The 20,293-nt window shown below is 49.5% G+C and overlaps 1 protein-coding gene across 1 annotated transcript in view; it reads left to right on the top strand.

Moving 5' to 3' along the window:
* Positions 1–20,293, top strand: part of LOC138566789 (cytochrome P450 2F2-like) — a 948,082-nt gene that overhangs the window by 789,391 nt on the left and 138,398 nt on the right. Inside the window, exon 8 of the mRNA XM_069644443.1 lies at positions 11,927–12,114. Within this exon, the coding sequence (XP_069500544.1) occupies positions 11,927–12,114 (188 nt within the window). The remainder of the gene's footprint in view (positions 1–11,926; positions 12,115–20,293) is intronic.

Genomic DNA, 20,293 nt, shown 5'->3' with positions numbered 1-20,293 from the left:
CCCCAGCAGTGCAGGGGCAACCTCCACCAGGCCCCCACTCATGTCTACCACCACCCTCACCCCCCAGCAGTGCAGGGGCACCCTCCACCAGGCCCCCACTGATGTCTCCCTGCACCCCCACCCCCCAGCAGTGCAGGGGCAGCCTCCACCAGGCCCCCACTCATGTCTCCCTGCACCCCCACTCCCCAGCCACCAGGGGCAGCCTCCACCAGGCCCCCACTCATGTCTCCCACCACCCCCACCCCCCAGCCACCAGGGGCAGCCTCCACCAGGCCCCCACCCATGTCTACCACCACCCCCACCGCCCAGCCACCAGGGGCAGCCTCCACCAGGCCCCCACTCATGTCTACCACCACCCCCACCCCCCAGCAGTGCAGGGGCAGCCTCCACCAGGCCCCCACTCATGTCCCCTATCACCCCCACCCCCAGCAGTGCAGGGGCAGCCTCCACCAGGCCCCCACTCATGTCTCCCACCACCCCCACCCCCAGCCACCAGGGGCAGCCTCCACCAGGCCCCCACCCATGTCTCCCACCACCCCCACCCCCCAGCCACCAGGGGCAGCCTCCACCAGGCCTCCACTCATGTCTCCCTGCACCCCCACCCCCCAGCAGTGCAGGGGCAGCCTCCACCAGGCCCCCACTCATGTCTACCACCACCCCCACCCCCCAGCAGTGCAGGGGCAGCCTCCACCAGGCCCCCACCCATGTCTCCCACCACCCCCATCCCCTAGCCACCAGGGGCAGCCTCCACCAGGCCCCCACTCATGTCTCCCTGCACCCCCACCCCCAGCAGTGCAGGGGCAGCCTCCACCAGGCCCCCAATCATGTCTCCCTGCACCCCCACCCCCCAGCAGTGCAGGGGAAGCCTCCACTAGGCCCCCACTCATGTCTACCACCACCCCCACCCCCAGCAGTGTAGGTGCAGCCTCCACCAGGCCCCCACTCATGTCTCCCTTCACCCCCACCCCCCAGCAGTGCAGGGGCAGCCTCCACCAGGCCCCCACTCATGTCTCCCTGCACCCCCACCCCCCAGCCACCAGGGGCAGCCTCCACCAGGCCCCCACTCATGTCTCTCACCACCCCCACCCCCCAGCCACCAGGGGCAGCCTCCACCAGGCCCCCACCCATGTCTACCACCACCCCCACCCCCCAGCCACCAGGGGCAGCCTCCACCAGGCCCCCACTCATGTCCCCCTGCACCCCCAACCCCCAGTCACCAGGGGCAGCCTCCACCAGGCCCCACTCATGTCCAACTCATGTCTCCCTGCACCCCCACCCCCCCAGCTACCAGGGGCAGCCTCCACCAGGCCCCCACGCATGTCTACCACCACCCCCACCCCCCAGCCACCAGGTGCAGCCTCCACCAGGCCCCCACTCATGTCTCCCTGCACCCCCACCCCCCAGCAGTGCAGGGGCAGCCTCCACCAGGCCCCCACTCATGTCTCCCAGCACCCCACCCCCCAGCAACCAGGGGCAGCCTCCACCAGGCCCCCACTCATGTCTTCTTGAACCCCCACCCCCCAGCAGTGCAGGGGCAGCCTCCACCAGGCCCCCACCCATGTCTCCCTGCACCCCCAGCCACCAGGGGCAGCCTCCACCAGGCCCCCACCCATGTCTACCACCAACCCCCACCCCCCAGCCACCAGTGGCAGCCTCCACCAGGCCCTCACTCATGTCTACCACCACCCCTACCCCCCAGCAGTGCAGGGGCAGCCTCCACCAGGCCCCCACTCATGTCTCCCACCACCCCCACCCCCCAGCCACCAGGGGCAGCCTCCACCAGGCCCCAACCCATGTCTCCCGCCACCCCCACCCCCCAGCCACCAGGGGAAGCCTCCACCAGGCCTCCACTCATGTCTCCCTGCACCCCCACCCCCGAGCAGTGCAGGGGCAGCCTCCACCAGGCCCCCACTCATGTCTACCACCACCCCCACCCCAGCAGTGCAGGGGCAGCCTCCACCAGGCCCCCACCCATGTCTCCCACCACCCCCACCCCCCAGCCACCAGGGGCAGCCTCCACCAGGCCCCCACTCATGTCTCCATGCACCCCCACCCCCCAGCAGTGCAGGGGCAGCCTCCACCAGGCCCCCACTCATGTCTCCCTGCACCCCCAACCCCCAGCAGTGCAGGGGCAACCTCCACCAGGCCCCCACTCATGTCTACCACCACCCCCACCCCCCAGCAGTGCAGGGGCAGCCTCCACCAGGCCCCCACTCATGTCTACCACCACCCCCACCCCCCAGCAGTAGAGGGGCAGCCTCCACCAGGCCCCCACTGATGTCTCCCTGCACCCCCATCCCCCAGCAGTGCAGGGGCAGCCTCCACCAGGCCCCCACTCATGTCTCCCTGCACCCCCACCCCCCAGCCACCAGGGGCAGCCTCCACCAGGCCCCCACTCATGTCTCCCACCACCCCCACCCCCCAGCCACCAGGGGCAGCCTCCACCAGGCCCCCACCCATGTCTACCACCACCCCCACCCCCCAGCCACCAGGGGCAGCCTCCACCAGGCCCCCACTCATGTCCCCCTGCACCCCCACCCCCCAGCCACCAGGGGCAGCCTCCACCAGGCCCCCACTCATGTCCAACTCATGTCTCCCTGCACCGTCACCCCCCAGCCACCAGGCGCAGCCTCCATCAGGCCCCCACCCATGTCTACCCCCCGCCCCCACCCCCCAGCCACCAGGGGCAGCCTCCACCAGGCCCCCACTCATGTCAACCACCACCCCCACCCCCCAGCAGTGCAGGGGCAGCCTCCACCAGGCCCCCATCCATGTCTACCACCACCCCCACCCCCCAGCCACCAGGGGCAGCCTTCACCAGGCTCCCACACATGTCCCCCTGCACCCCCACCCCCCAGCAACCAGGGGCAGCCTCCACCAGGCCCCCACTCATGTCCCCTATCACCCCCACCCCCCAGCAGTGCAGGGGCAGCCTCCACCAGGCCAATCACGTGTGGGACTTCCCGCGCACCCCGAAGTACACGTACCCAGGCCAATCGCGTGTGGAACTTCCCGCGCACCCCGAAACACACGTACCCAGGCTAATCGCGTGTGGAACTTCCCGCGCACCCCAAAGTACACGTACCCAGCCCAATCGCGTGTGGAACTTCCCACGCACCCCGAAACACACGTGCCCAGGCTAATCGCGTGTGGAACTTCCCGCGCACCCCGAAACACACGTACCCAGGCTAATCGCGTGTGGAACTTCCCGCGCACCCCGTAGTACACGTACCCAGGCTAATCGCGTGTGGGACTTCCCGCGCACCCCAAAGTACACGTACCCAGGCCAATCGCGTGAGGAACTTCCCGCGCACCCCGAAGTACACGTACCCAGGCCAATCGCGTGTGGGATTTCCCGCGCACCCAGATACACACGCTATTTTTCACACAGCGGGTGTCCGTGTTTGTCGGTACCCCTTTGCACCTCATTTGTCCTAGAGGCCACTGTATGGACCATTCATCATGGCTGTATATGGGTGCTTTTTGTTATTGCACATTTTGGCGCACATTTTTTTCAGGGATGCTACCGCCTGCTTTCTTGTGGCGTACTTGTTTGGCCCTGTGCGCATCTTTGACCGTGCGCTAGTTTGCCCTATTCGATTCCATGAATACGGGTTGTAGGCGAGCGTGTGGGCGTTCCGCGCACTTGCCCCCTGTACTTCCCCCGTGACACCCATATTTTCACGCGTTGTTCCCCATTCCGAGTGTTACGCCCCGTGTTCCGCCTACTTTTGTGATGTGCACCGCGCTATGTGCGATTTCGTAGTGGCCGTGGCGCACGCTGTTGGATGACCTGTGCGCCGGCATGCGCGGCATGCGCGGCGCACATTTTCAGTGCACATCCAATGTTTTTCTCGCGCACGGACTTCCATGAATCTATGTGCGCTGGTTTCCCTGTGATTTTCGCACTTGCACTGCGATTTTCGCACTTTTACTGCGAATCGCACGTTTTGGCACCTCTGCGCGGGAATTTGCGGCGCACATTAATTCCATGAATCGACCCCATAATCTTTGGCAGCCAGAATGCAGACTTGGAAACCATCCTCCTTGCTGCGGGAATTACATTCATCTTTCACATCCACTGCAACACACCTAGCATTAGAATACAGTAAACCTTTCACAAACCACTCTGGCTGCACACATACCAAGTGCACCCAAGTACTATATGCTATACCACTCTCTCCACTGACACAGACCACGGTGCCTAAGGGCGTTCAACCCACAGCAATTTGAGATCATACCAATGTTATATAAGGCGCAATACAAATGCACCATAACATAACATAGAACATTAGCCACAACATTGTCGACTTTTTTAGAAAGAACGAGAGGAGGAAGAGAACGAGGAAGTCAAGAGGGGAAGGAAGAGTAAGGAGGCAACAAATGAAAATGAAAATGTGGTAATTATTTTATCCAGTAGAGATCTTACTCCAATTGAAATTTCCCATCTACAAAAGGGCTTGTACATTGTAATTGGTTATTTATGACGCGCTTAATACACAGAGGTTTCTAAGCACTTATCCGGGGATCGAACCTGTGTTGCTCCACGTCGTCATGCTTCCAAGGTGAGCACGTTGCCCTTGAGCTATCCTCCCACGACTAAACATACGTTTCGTACCTACATAAAGCACAAACCTAAAATTGAACTTTTCAAATTTGTTAGAAAACTCAAGTTGAAAGTGTTTTTGATGAAATTGAAAATATGGATGATAGTTTATATACAGGTTGCGAGGATGAGATGCAGGAATTTTAGGGAAAAAGTACATTCATGCCACCTATCAATGTCCCCTCTGTTGAGATTTTTCATAGACAGGATTTGAGCGATTTAGAAAAAATATGTTACAAACAGCTGAAACATAGCGACCTGAAATCCCATGAACTTTGACTTCTTAGGAATTCATATGATGATGAAAAAATATACATTCAACCAGCAGACAAAGGGGGACCCCTTGCGTTATGCACACCTCAGACTATGAGAACGACTGTATGAGACAGCTTAGCAACAACACAGTGTATGCTCCATTCGATGTAGACCCCACTGTTAATGTTATGTCATATCTCGCAGGAATTCTCAACAGAGCCAAAGAAATGGAATGGATAAATCATAACACTAAGAGATGTCTTCGGAGGACCTATCCCAGGGTACCCATTTTTACACCCTTCCTACGGTCCATAAGCACCGCACTAAACCACAAGCGAGACCTATAGTGACAGGGATGGACAGTGTGCAGCAACCGCTGGGTAAATATATTGGGGCTCATTATGACCCCGGCGGTACCCGTGCTGGTAAAAACGGCACAGCTGCCACCAGTCATTTTTTTTCCAGCGCCCGGCAATGGCGACTTCCCAATTCATTTCAGCCCTGGCGGTGCCAGTAATTGCGCATTGCCGGGCACTGGAAAATATTACTCCCCATTCCCATTTGATTCCCAGTGTACTCAATGGGAATGGGGAGGACGGATGCACCGGCACCATTCATGAATGGTGCCGGTGCATCCATCAAGGTCTGCGAGCGGGTGGCGTTCCACCCGCCAGGTCAGACCTGGCAGGCTGAAAGGCACCCGCTCGCAGAACTCGGAGTATGCCGGTCCGGTAGCAATGGTGCTGGTAGCTTACCGACACCATTGTTACCGGACCGGCATAATTATAATGAGGCCCATTGATTTATTTTTATAGCCGATTATTCAAAAGACCAACACGTAGATCAGTGACAACACGCATTTCTTGAAATGGTTTAGTCAAATAATGTATTACCCGGGATACATCAGGTCTATACAATTCGATTCCCCATGATTTAGGAATGGAAGCTGTTGAGTAGTTTCTCCTCAATGAGGAGCATATTAAAGCTTCAGGAGAGTTCATTCTGGTTCTATTGCATTGTATTGCCCAAAACTCCTACTTTCAATTTAAAGATTGCTTCCACTTGCAGACATCAGGTACATCTATTGGTACAATTATGGCACCCACGTATGCCAATTGCTTCATGCACAAGTTTGAAAGCGATCACACGTTGGAACGTCCAGTTTGGTGAAATTACCTGAAGTTTTGGGATAGGTTTATTGATGACATCTTTGGAGTGTGGGTGGGTACTGAAGAAACTCTGCAAGGGTTCCTTATGTACTTAGACACCATTGATCCATGCATACAATTCAACAGCGAAATGTCTGAGAATCAAATTCACTTTTTGGATGTAGTTGTAACACTGAAGAATGGTGGTTACATCATTAATATCTATAGGAAGGAGACAGACAAACAGTGTATTGCATTGTTTATGCTTCCATCTGCCAGGTTTGATTAAGAATCTTCCTTTCTGTCAGATGTGGTGAGTAAGAAGAATAGTTAGCAACCCTGAAGATTATGACAACCAGATTGAGAAAATGGGCAATATGTTTTTGGCTAGAGTGTACAAACCCAAGGAAACCAATGCGTGTACGAAATGTGTACTGAACATATCACAGATTGATGAACTGTCCAAAGAACTTAAAGAAAGAAAGTCCCAAGTTTTAGTATGTGTTTCTAATACTCCATCAAGAGTAGACAGAGCAAATCTACTGTGCAGAAGAAATGGAGAAGGGTGGACGGTGAAAGATCGAGTCCTAAAAGATCGAATTACAAAATTGCGATCCCCACTCGTTCGCATTTTGTAACTCAATCTTTGTTTTTGTTGTCCCCACCATGCATGTACTGTATGTGGGGTACATCCCTGTGACCCCCGAAACCCATAATACCAAATTAGGGGAGCAGGGGGGCACCGAAACCCCCACATCCCTTGTGCTGTATTTAGGGATTCCATCTTTTTAACCAGGCCCAAATGCACACCAATTGTGCATTCAGTCTTTTTATCAGTCTTTTGGGTCAAAACCCTGGAGAACACTTATATGTGATGCTCGGGTTGGAGGAGCAACCGAAGTTTGCTTACAAAAGAAGTACTAATCACAAAGAACGTCTAGTTAAAACTGGTACGATGAAGTAATTGCCCCAGACCAAGAGGATAGGCATGATCACATGTCTGCATTGTATGAATTGCGGGTTCGTAACCAAAAGTAATACTATACATCACCCAAGATCAGGTGAAAAGATGAAAATGAAGAGCTTTGCAACTTGTGACACTAGCAATGTGATCTAAACTATACAATGTGAGAGTAGCATGTATGATGTGGGACAATCAAAGAGACAGTGTAAGCAATGCTGAAATTAACATTGGTCATGCATACGTACCAAGAACATGAATTCAGAAGTGGCACGCCAATGGATTGAGAACAAACACAATATTTCACAGATACCTTTTCAATTAGTGGAAGTGGTGGTGAAAGGAGGCCCACATGAATACTTGGCTAAAAGACTTAACCAAATAGAAACATATTTGATTGAAAGATTGGACTCTATGGGCATCATTAGGAGTCTGGCGGTAACCGTGCCTGAAATTCCGGCAGGTTACCGCCGGACTTGTATTACCATTCCTCCTCCATGATTCCCGGAATCACCAGGGCTTTACGACCGCGGTGACCCGGGGATTCCGGAGGCGGATTTCGGAAAATCGGAAGTGATAACAGCGGCACCATCTTGTGATGGTGCCAGTGTTTCTACGTCCGCCTGCAGGCGTGTGGTGTTAAACCCGCCAGGTCAGTCCTAGTAGGAATGACACCTGCGCCTGCAGGACTCGAGATCACCCGGTATGGAAAGAACAGTGGTGGCGGGTTTACCGCCACCGTTATTTCCATACCGGGTGACTCGTAATGAGGCCCTATGGCCCCAAATGGGATCATCAAAGAGATTGTCTTTCTGTGTTTCTTGTAGATATGGTTCTCCATTCGGGTCTCCGGCACAAAAGCAGGCCAATTAACAATGCTAAATTAATCTAATGGCATTAATCTGAACGTTTATATGTATAGCAATGCCCTATAGAGACCAGGAGATGTATCACCTAGTCCTGTACCTTTAGCTCAATATATGATTTGGTTTTTAACATTACCCTTAGGTTGAACCAGAGAAATGATGCCTATGTTGGGAAACTCCACATCGCTCAGAACCATTTGAACCCTTCCTATTTGAAGCATCATGCTGTTTCAATAGAATGGGCCTTATTACGAGGTGGGCGCAAAGGGATACCGGGCACCGTTAAGGACATCGGTGCCGGTAATCCCTTTGCGCCCTATTCCGAGGTCCCTTAGCGGGGCCCTTCCTTAATGCCTAGTTTTACCAGGCTTTATGGACGGGGCCCATTAAGGGACTTCAGAGCTAATAATGGTACCGCAATTTGCGGTGCCGTTATTAGCGCCTTCCCCCTTCTCATTGAGCCCTATGGGGCTGAAATGGGAATGGGGAATGGCTTTTTCAGTGGGGACTTACCGGTCCCGCAAAGGTCGGAATAGACCAGTAAATCCCCACTGAACGAGGGCGGACTTGGTATCGGTATTGGAGGTAATCATGGCGCTAATAGCGCCATGACTACGTCCAACCTCGTAATGAGGCCCAATGTCTTGAGAACATGTCACCATGTGTACAGTAGAATGTGCAGCTTCGGACATGATTATCAGACATACTTTTGGATGTCCATCTGGGTCTGTGCCATTGCACAGTGTCATATAGACGGTGTAATCGTGATGACATAATGTTTAAGTGTAACCACTGTTGGCTATTTCCAGCCATTAAAATTAATGGTGTTCGGCCTGGAACCGTACAGTGTCAGTGGTAACCTACTCTAGACACGTTAATTACGTTTTTTGTACCCACTGGCCAGTGAGATTTTGTACATGGGTCATTTACGCATGCGCACCATAGCGCGACATAACATATGGGACCTATCTAGTGTGAGTGGTGCCCCACTCTATACCCAATTGTAATTGTAGCAATACATATAGCCAGTGTACCCACTTTGAGGTGGGGTTCATATATGGTGGTTGTGCACACATGTGCATTGTTGCACTATACTCGACTCATTTCCATATTGGAATCATTTGTTTTCATTCACGTATTCCCACTGGAAGTGCAGTTTGCCTATGGTGGTCATGCGCACTGTTGCACCATTCTTGCAATTATTTTCATGTACTTTGTGTACCCATAAGACTGTGGAGTATGTTTATTTATGTAGTGCGATCATGCGCACCTTGGCGTCATTCTCCCGAGGTCCCGTGATGCCACGGGACCCAAAGCTCACTTAAGAGTGAGCACAGGTAGGTGCCGGACTTAATCCTAGCATCTTTGTGGAGGCGGGCTCTACCCTTTTGAAGCTGAAACAAAAATGTAAGGTAAAGGCGTGCTGCATGTATTTATTTAAAACATTTTTAGTAAGCTTCTTCACATATATACATTCTCGGCATGTCCGTCTACAGAACCCGTTCGGAGAATGAGTACTTTTTCCTAACTCATTATAATTATTTTTATACTTAACCCTTCCGCATTCATCACTATAGAGCTTTTGATTTTAGCTTTCTCATATACGTACCAATGTTGTCTAGAAAATCTAGATAATAGCCAATGGTTCTGTGAAATTCCTCACAAGATGCCTTAAATTCAAGCCATAATCTGTTGGTCTTCTGTCGGTCAAAATCATAGCCAGTAAGGCCCAAAATAGAACCATCTTCAATAAATTCCCTATAAAGTTTGCATCATGCTATTTTGCATTGTGTCATTAAGGATGTTAAGCCTAAATCACATTGTATGGATTTCATTTTAACCGATTTAGGGAGGGCCGGTATATATCGCCATAATTTACCCTCAACAGTGTTTAACTAGAGCATATATTTTACGGACAACACTTCAAGGCCATATAATAATCCTGCAATAATCCTAATTTTATGGATGTTCATGTATCCCTCAATAGAATGCCCACCCTTATGATCCTTGTACCCTTTTATGACTGATAATTTCTTCACTGAATTTAGCCAGATTTTCTTCGTAACAAGCTTTGCCTGGTTTAATAGTGATAGATACCCCTAGACAACCATAGGACTCACCCATCGGAATGGATTTGCCTGCAGTTTTCCATGTAAAATTATTAACTCTCCGTAACTGCTCTAGATTATTAGTATTTTAGGCTTTTAAAATTGGTTTTAAGATTATTCAATAGAGTGTAATCATACAGAGTTTGTAGTGACCATTGAAGGGCTATAAAGCAGTATGTGGTTTGCTGCCAACTGGTCCACCTATCTCAGGCTACAAAACAATTCATTCAGTCAGACATGATCAACATCTTGACTTCACTTCTGCTAATTGCTGTTTTTCTAGGTGTCCTCATATGATTAATCAATTAAAGAAGCAGTTACACTAAACTCTAGGTCCCTTCCTAGTCAGATCAAAATAGCACTGTATGTGCAATTCCGCCTTCCCAAAAGGGCATCTTGGGATGCTGGAAATGAACCATTTTCCATTCCAAACCAGAAGCCTTTCACTGATTACCTAGTCTCACAAGATTTTAATAGTTCTGGCTCGAGCTACCCTGAGCCTCAACACCACATGCCAATTGATGAGTGTCCCTTGCCCAGCTAGCTTTTCCCCTGAAACCCAGTTACTCTCTGCATGGGCAATGAAAGGTGTAAGCGGGGATGCAGGAACAGGAGGGGATGACTATAACAGCATTAACTAACTACACTGAAGTCGTGGGCATCTGCTACTACTGCTGCCACAATGCCAGCACTCCCATTCCACACTAGCTTAATGTTGGTATAACTTCGGATGTTTATCCTGGCATTTCATTTTTTGGTGCTGATCACTTTTTTTTAATCGGTTATTTTTATTGCACAATTGCATCTGTTAATTTTCTTAGTCTAGTCCAGGAAGCATTCATCACAATGACCTAGAAGGTGGGTATGACAGCACTCAGAGGATAATAACCACCGATCCTATTACACATTGACATTCTATCGTAAATGCTTTAATTTCGAACTCCAGTTGCCCTTGTGCCTCGTGTAATCCACTAAAATCTTCCCACATAGCTGGGGAATTCTTTTGGGGGTTTCTGGAATTAGATACTTGCATTTTACAAATCTGAGTGACAATGTTGTAGCCTCTTTCAGAGCATTGATGCAATGATGCCTCCCACAAGTACTCCTGTCTTCAGAAATACTACACATAGGAGTGCTAGTAACAAGCAGGGTCGGACTGGGACAAGAAATAAGCCCGGTCACCCAAAAAAAAGTGGCCTACCCCTCGCCCCAAAAAAGTGGCCCACCCCTTGTCTCACGACCCTTGACCTCTGTTGACATCACCGGAAGTGATGTCATTTGACCCCACCCCAAAGTGACATCCCGGGAAGCAATGAAACACAACCTTTCACCCCTTGACAAAATAGGAAGTGGCATCAAATGGCATTGTTCCTAAATATACTACGAAAAATATGGTTACAATATTACTTTAAATTGATATATATTTCATACAAGAATGGATCACCATATGTATCATTAATATATATGTGTATAGGCCCATATTACCAAATTACTGTGAATGCAAGCAGACGTCGAAGGCCAAATGATATGTTATTGTATAGCATTTATGCTTAAGCTCTTTTTTATCGAACAAATATGCATACAATATCACCCAACCTGTGTTGGTACTCATTTATCGACCTAAGAAGGATGAAAGGCTTTTTGAAAAAGAAAAAAAATTGGGAAAAAAAGAAAGATTTTAGTTTTAAATTGTTTTTTTTCCAAACCGGCTCAGGCCTGGCCAGAAACCGGCCCCCGCTCCTCAAGAACGATTTCGGCCCGGCCACGAGCCGAAAGGCCGAGGGGCCAATCCGACCCTGGTAACAAGGATTTTTATAACGTAGTTGTAGCCTCACTATTAACAGAAAAAGGAGCCATTCTTGTCAATGGGAATATTTCAGAGAAAACGCATATTAAAGCTTTTGCAGACATATGATTTTCTTCAAAATCATGTTATGAAGATATCACTGAAACCAAGAGCCAATTGTCCAATTTATTTACAGAAAAAGTGCATGAGGAAATAGACCGCGTGATTGGCGACCATCAAAACCCATCACTTCAGCACAGGAGCCAGATGCCATACACCCAGGCCGTCATTCATGAGGTGCAGAGAATTGCAGATGTCATTCCCCTGTCCCTCACGCATTCACTTACTCGGGACACCGAGTTAGGAGGCTACAAGTTCCAGAAGGTACATTTCTCACATTGTTGGTCTTGTGAAGAATTGAAAAATATCTTGGTTTCTATGGTACTTTCTCTGTCGATGTCCTAAAGTAGATTAACATTATCAACTGGCAGATTTCAATTAAGCAGCAACATGTTGCACTCTGTCTAGGAAATTGATATTTTCTAATGTTTGTAAAATACTCGAAATCAGGGTGAAAGATCCGAAGACAGATGTTTGGTTTTGAAGCTATTTTATTTTGCCTCCAAAGCGATTTTGCACAGATAAATATATTTAAACATATACCAGACTTTCGCTAAGCACGAACGTTTTTGAACAGACATTTCTTTTCCAGGGGAAATACAGGTGAGTATCGTCCTCTTCTATTGTCGAGAAGCCATTTCCACAGTGATGCACAAGTATGCAGTACAGGTAAGTAGTGACATAGGATTAAACAGGGTGCGACCCAGGACTGTGGTAGGTCCGGGGGTACTAAACACAAGTGTACACAACACTATCTATAAACACATATACACAGGGGTTGTGACACAAAACATCGACACAGAAGTGTTTTGGCCAAACAGGGCTGGGTAAGAGCCCGAGGTGGTAGTGGCCTTCATCAGGATGATCACTTGATAGTGGTGCTGTCCGTACAGGTAATCTGTGGGGGGAGGGATAGCTCTCAGGATCTCAGGAAATTATTGGTTCATTTAGATATTAATAAATAACGGTTGATTAGTGCCTACAATACACTGGAGGTGTATTACAATGGAACAGCTTACCGTCTGCTGTGGGGCAGCGGAGACGCTGTGCTGGGAGTCCTATTATGGGTGCTGGACTCTTGGAACCACGTCTGCATGTGACATGGAAGGACTCGTATAAATCGGGTCACGGAGGCTACTCAATACAGCCTTGAGTCTCAAGGAGCTGTGAAATAAAGGTTTGTATGGCGTTAGCTTCATACTCGGGGGAGACCATGTTTTGTTTGAAAAGCATGGGCCAAAGTACATCCAGCGTGGGATGTGTCAGTGTGGTACTGGCAGCATTTTGACTTCCACCCTCACTCTGATATAAACACCAGACTAGACACGGGCACAATACTCCAACGGGATAATACTATGGCTACCATGCTCACTGTAAAAACATTTTAACCTATTTTTTTTTAAATCTTTGTCTACTGTAAACAGCACTTTATAGCCCACAGTGCACTGTAATACTCACGCCTGCGCAATGCAGCCGGCTTGGTGATTGTACTAAATAGCCCAATTATTATTGAGGCTATGCTCATTTCCTTACTCCCTGTAGACACCCATTCCAATGGTGCTCCCTGGTTCTGGGTCCAATACGTACCACACTGACACATCCCACGCTGGATGTACTTTGGCTCATGCTTTTCAAACAAAACATCTGATCCTTCAGCGAGTATTGATATCACTATGAAAAGATCTGCTCATACCTGTAACGCTCACCTGGTTCCCCCGGAGGCGCAGGTCTGGATCTGGCGAGGATACCGTCTTCAGTGTTAGGCGCAGGGTTCGTTTTGCTCCCGGACTGGGCCCCCTTCCTACCGACAGTTTAAGCTGAAGAGTGAGATGTCTGCAAGGGTAAACCAAGGTATTAGTGTTTGGAAGGTTGGGAAAGTTCCTTGCCCCTTTCGCCCTTTCTTTCCCCGTGGAACTGGATTGTTATTGCGCTTACCTTATATAGGTAATTGCCGGGCTCTCCATCCTGCGTCTTGTGCAGGGGCGCTGGGTCCAGTTGCTTCACTGGATGCGAGCTCTGCCTCTTGATAGCAGAGGATTAGCTGAGAGCGAAGACGCCGTTAATGCACGAGCGTGCCTTGTAAGTACTAAAGTTCCTTTTAGATTGTTCTCTTCTCGTTCAAAAGTCTTAAGTCTTTAAAGTCTATGTCTTTTCCCTTTTTAGGTGCTGTGGCGATGAAGATTATCCTTCTAATGGCACGTAAGTAGAAAGACTATTCTAGCGCTGTAGAATGCACCGTAATATCTCTTTTGTCTTTGCAGGTGCCGAAATGCAGCGCGAGCTGAGTTGGTATGGGCGTAACACAGGTAAGCAGGCTCTGTAGTTAAATATTCCTGACCGAAGTTCTTTCTCTTTGCAGATGTCGGATGCCGAAAGAGAAAGGCAGAAAAAGGCGCTTCGGATGCTGCCGCTGGATTAGGTAAGTAGATTCGCTGCCCTTGCGTTAGCCTAACCTGTGCCCTTGTCTTGCAGGAGCTGCAGAATACTGAAGAAGACTGAAGGTTGGATTCCAGCAGGTTATTTAGTATTCACAGGATCTGGAGCTGGAGGTTTCCTGGAGCTGACACGGTGAGCGTCCTGCTGCAGATGCAGAACAACGCGAAGCACGTGAAACCAATCGGGTGTGGTTTAAATAGCCTTCTGTAGTGCTTAGGCGTCTTCTTCCACGGCCCCACCCAGGTAAGAAAAGAGTTCCAGATTTCTAGAAGAGTTCCTGTGTTCTTCTTCCAGGGAGTGGCTCCTGCTCCACCCAGACAGAAAAGTAGTCCCAGGCAGAGAAGGATCAGGAGACCAGTTAGCTGGTAAGTAAGCAGCATGGTCTGCTACAGGTAGGTCCACCAAGCACTCTTACCTAATATGAGATATGAGCCCGGCGCTTCCAGTGCCGGGACCGGTCACCATCATGAGCCTGGCGCCACTGACGCCAGGACAAGGTCCAAAAGGTCCCAATCGGGACTGGCTGGTTCCTGGGATCAGAGTTGTGGGCCTGCTTCCAAGGTCGTGGGGCAAGTCCTGACCCCTTGGAAGCAGGGATCATGACAGCACCCCCCCTCAAGGCCCCTCCCAAGGTTGACTTCTCCGGAGGTCTTGGTTTGTTAGGAAATGTCCGATGAAATTTCTTGATTAGTCGGGGTGCATGTACATGTTCTGCAGGTTCCCAAGATCTTTCTTGGGGGCCGTAGCCTTTCCAGTCAATCAGGTAGTGTAGTTTTGATTTGGAGATCTTGGAATCCAGGATATTTTTGATTTCAAACTCAAGTTCTCCGTCGACTAGGATAGGTTCAGGAGATTTAGTCAGTCGGGTTTCTGGTTGAACAGGTTTTAGTAGTGAAACATGGAAGACTGGGTGTGTTTTCATGCGAGGGGGTAAATCCAACTTGACCGCTACTGGATTTATTATGGCAGTGACAGAGTAGGGTCCTAGGTATCTTGGGTTAAAGGTGCGTGGTCCCTTTAGGGGTAAATATTTGGTGGATAACCAGACTTGATCTCCTATTTGGTATTGAGGGGCTTCCTTTCGATGTCGATCTGCTCCTTTCTTGTATTGTTCCTTGGCCCTTTGAAGGTGGGTAGTAGCTTCCTTGAAGGCTTGGGTGATGGTTGAATGTAGGTGGTCAACTGCCGGTGTTCCAAGATCCTGAGGTGGATCCAGGTTAGAGGTTCGAGGATGATTACCATACAAAAGAAAAAACGGGGTCTTTCCGGTTCCAGAGTGGACTGAGTTATTATAAGCGTACTCGGCTATCCAAAGGATGTCCTTCCAAGTTCCTCCTGTCTGTTGCAGCATGCAGCGTAGGTACTGTTCCAAAGTCTGATTGGTCCTTTCGGTCTGACCATCGGTTTGTGGGTGGTGACTGGTAGAAAGCCTCACATCAATTTGAGCCAACCGACAGCAACTCCGCCAGAAGTGGGAGATGAATTGACTTCCTCTGTCTGAGATTAAAACGGAAGGAAAGCCATGCAACCGAACGATGTTTTCAAGAAATTCTCGAGCCAGGATTGCTGCTGACGGTAGCCCCTTTAGTGGGATGAAATGTGCCATTTTTGAAAATAAGTCTACGATTACCAGGATTGTATTGTATCCGGAACAGGGAGGTAAGTCGGTGATAAAGTCCATGGAAAGGGTATGCCAGGGATGAGGTGGGATTCCAATTGGTTGTAAGAGGCCTGCTGGTTTTTCCTTAGGACTCTTGTTCTGGGCGCACACTCCACAGGACATGACAAAGTTTCTGATGTCTTTTCTCCAAGATGGCCACCAAAAGTGACGCTTGACCTTTTCCGAGGTCTTGGCCATACCGGGGTGTCCTTCCATTAAGGAGTCGTGATAACAAGAGATGACTTGATTTTGTAAGCTGGTACAGGGTAGATAAAGTCGTTCCTTGAAGTATAATAAGTCGTTCTTTACTGTGAAGTCTTCCCCCTGAAGCTGCCATTTTTGTATGTCTGTTGGAGTTACAAGTTGTTTCACCTGGGCTTCAATTTCTTCAATGGATTGCATGCCGATCAGACCCAGGATTCTTTGTTCAGGAATAATAGGTACGAGCTCAGGGTTAACCATGTGGTCATCTACTCCAATTCGAGAGAGGGCATCCGCTTTACCATTCTTCTTGCCTGGTCGGTAGGTGATTATAAAATCAAATTCGGCAAAAAATAATGCCCAGCGAAGTTGTCTGGAGGATTGAGCTTTGGCTGATTTAAGATACTGTAGATTACGATGGTCAGTAATGACAGTGACTGTGTGCCGGGCTCCTAGGAGATAATGCCGCCAGGCCTTAAAGGCGGACTTAATAGCCAACAGTTCCTTATCGGTAATGGTGTAATTGATTTCTGGGGCTGATAATTTGCGAGACCAAAACGCCACGGGGTGCAACTGATTGGTTTCTGGATCTCTCTGTGAAAGCACTGCTCCCATAGCAAGGCTGGAGGCATCGGTCTCGACGATGTAAGGTAGTTCCGGGCGGGGATGTTTTAAAATCGGGGCGGAGGTAAATTTAGTCTTTAGCTCCTGGAAGGCTTGTTCTGCCTCGGTAGACCATTCAAAACGTTTGTTTTTTCTGAGGAGAGCTGTAATGGGTTGGACTACCCGAGAGAAATCTGGAATAAACCTGCGATAGAAGTTGGCGAAGCCCAACATACTTTGAACCCCTTTTACAGATGTTGGTGAGGGCCACTTGATGATTGCGTCTACTTTCCTCGAGTCCATGTGAACTCCGTTAGGTGACAAAATAAATCCCAAGAATTCGACCCCAGTGACATGAAAGACGCATTTCTCTAATTTTGCAAAAAGTTTGTGTTTGCGGAGCCTCTCCAGTATTGCGGTGACGTGTTTTTGGTGTTCTGCCTCAGAGGACGAATAAACCAGAATGTCGTCAATATATACAACTACACACACATCAATGAGTTCACGGAGCACGTCATTCATAAAGAACTGGAATGCGGCCGGTGCGTTACACAACCCGAAAGGCATCACTTGATACTCGAACAGACCATACTTGGTACGAAAGGCTGTCTTCCATTCATCGCCCTCCTTTATTCGCACCAAATGGTAGGCTCCTCTGAGGTCCAACTTAGTATATATGCAGGCGTTTTTGACTTGGTCAAGTAGTTCTGGGATCAATGGCAATGGATACCTGTTCTTAATTGTAATCTGGTTCAGGGCACGGTAGTCTATACACGTTCTTAAGTCTCCCTCCTTTTTTGGTACGAAGAACAGAGCTGAGGAGGCCGGGGACTTCGAAGGACGGATGAATCCATTAGCCAGGTACTGGTCCAAATATTGCCTTAGGTGGCGATTTTCAGGTTCAGTAAGGGCATAAATCCGACTGCACGGAGGAGTGGATCCGGGAATCAGGTCTATCTGACAGTCGTATGATCTGTGGGGAGGCAAAGAATTAGCTTGGTCTTTCCGAAAGACATCTTGGAATTCCTGGTATTCAGGAGGCAGTTGTGGACTCTCAGAAACAGTTGCAGCTAGTTTGGTGGAGGGCTGAGGGTAGCAGGTAGAAGCGCATTCTGGAAACCGGATTGTCTTTGCTCGCCAATCAATTTGAGGATTGTGTTTCTCCAACCAAGGAACTCCCAAGATGACTTGAAACTGCGGGGCCTTGATCACATCAAACACGATCTTCTCTTGATGCCCATCTTGGCTTACTAACGTTACTTCCATGGTGGTGTGAGTTACGGGTCCGGAAGCTATTTCCGTCCCATCCACGGTGGTAATGACGTCTTTCACCGTCTTTGGACAAAGAGATAGATTCATCCTGGCGGCCAGTTCACAGTCCAAGTAATTCCCGATTGCGCCACTATCAATGTATGCTTTAATGGCATGCATACGATTAGGTTGTTCAGGACTCACGAGGACCATGGGCATGATGAAATGCGAGGTCAAAGAACTGGTTTTAACGCTCGGCAAGCGGACCTCTACACTTGCCGGGCGACGTCGTTTCCCGGCTCAGAATTCTCGGTACCTTTATCAGACGCCCCTACTATCTTCTTCTTGGGCTTCACTGGACAATCTCGAAGAAAGTGCCCTGAGTTTCCACAATAGAGGCATAATTGCAGTTGTCTCCTCCTTTCTCTCTCCTTTTGGGTTAAAGGTCCTTTTACACCCCCTATTTGCATGGGTTCCACAGAATCAGTTCCTTTCGTAGAACTTTGTGGCCTTGAAAAAGGTCGGGTTTCAAATCTGGATCGATCGGCTTTCCGATTCTGTAGACGATGATCCAATTGCACTACCAGATCGATATATTCGGAACAGTCTTGTGGAGGATTTACTACTTGAGCCAGAACGTCTTTTAATTCCCCACGCAGACCTCTGTAAAACAGTGTGATCCTCTTATCCTCCGGCCATCCGGTTTCCACCACTAGTCTGTTAAATGATGCAATATAAGTCAGAAGATCTTGATTGCCCTGTCGTAGTGAAAGAAGTTCATTGTCCAAGGCCTGTCCCTGATAGTGCCTTGCGAACAGTTTCTCCATACTGGCTTGGAAGTCCTGGAAGTTATGGAGAATGGGGTCATCTTGAGACACTAAAGGAACAGACCAATCTGCGGCACTGCCACTGAGATAAGAGAGCACGAAGGCCACTTTAGCCTGGTCCGTTGGAAAAGCGGCGGGTCTGCATAAAAAGTGCAAGCGACATTGATTGAAGAACACAGCAAACCTTTTCGGATCACCTGAAAAGCGTTCGGGCGGAGCCAAAGGTATATGTCCTGGTAGATTTATTTGCACCGGATTCAAGGAAGCTGGAGGAGCGTGGCCCCCACTTGGGGTTGGTAGAGGAGTGTGTCCAGCTTGGGCTTGCAGCAATTGTCTAGCCAAATCGTCTGTTCGCTCTTTGGAGACCACTAACTCCCTCCTTAGGGCATTTGTTTCCTGACGTGCAGCGTGTACTTCCGCCCTCAACTCCCCGAGTAATTGGGCCAACTGGTCTGTGTCTGAGGTTTCCATTGCGCCTGGGCGGGAATTATGTGGTAGGGCTTCGCGTTCTGTAACGCTCACCTGGTTCCCCCGGAGGCGCAGGTCTGGATCTGGCGAGGATACCGTCTTCAGTGTTAGGCGCAGGGTTCGTTTTGCTCCCGGACTGGGCCTCCTTCCTACCGACAGTTTAAGCTGAAGAGTGAGATGTCTGCAAGGGTAAACCAAGGTATTAGTGTTTGGAAGGTTGGGAAAGTTCCTTGCCCCTTTCGCCCTTTCTTTCCCCGTGGAACTGGATTGTTATTGCGCTTACCTTATATAGGTAATTGCCGGGCTCTCCATCCTGCGTCTTGTGCAGGGGCGCTGGGTCCAGTTGCTTCACTGGATGCGAGCTCTGCCTCTTGATAGCAGAGGATTAGCTGAGAGCGAAGACGCCGTTAATGCACGAGCGTGCCTTGTAAGTACTAAAGTTCCTTTTAGATTGTTCTCTTCTCGTTCAAAAGTCTTAAGTCTTTAAAGTCTATGTCTTTTCCCTTTTTAGGTGCTGTGGCGATGAAGATTATCCTTCTAATGGCACGTAAGTAGAAAGACTATTCTAGCGCTGTAGAATGCACCGTAATATCTCTTTTGTCTTTGCAGGTGCCGAAATGCAGCGCGAGCTGAGTTGGTATGGGCGTAACACAGGTAAGCAGGCTCTGTAGTTAAATATTCCTGACCGAAGTTCTTTCTCTTTGCAGATGTCGGATGCCGAAAGAGAAAGGCAGAAAAAGGCGCTTCGGATGCTGCCGCTGGATTAGGTAAGTAGATTCGCTGCCCTTGCGTTAGCCTAACCTGTGCCCTTGTCTTGCAGGAGCTGCAGAATACTGAAGAAGACTGAAGGTTGGATTCCAGCAGGTTATTTAGTATTCACAGGATCTGGAGCTGGAGGTTTCCTGGAGCTGACACGGTGAGCGTCCTGCTGCAGATGCAGAATAACGCGAAGCACGTGAAACCAATCGGGTGTGGTTTAAATAGCCTTCTGTAGTGC

The sequence above is a fragment of the Ambystoma mexicanum genome, chromosome 2p (assembly GCF_040938575.1).
Source record: "Ambystoma mexicanum isolate Mex_15411 chromosome 2p, UKY_AmexF1_1, whole genome shotgun sequence".
Taxonomy (NCBI): Eukaryota; Metazoa; Chordata; class Amphibia; order Caudata; family Ambystomatidae; genus Ambystoma; species Ambystoma mexicanum.
The sequence above is the reverse complement of the archived record's forward strand: the minus strand, read 5'-3'. Positions and strand labels throughout refer to the sequence as shown.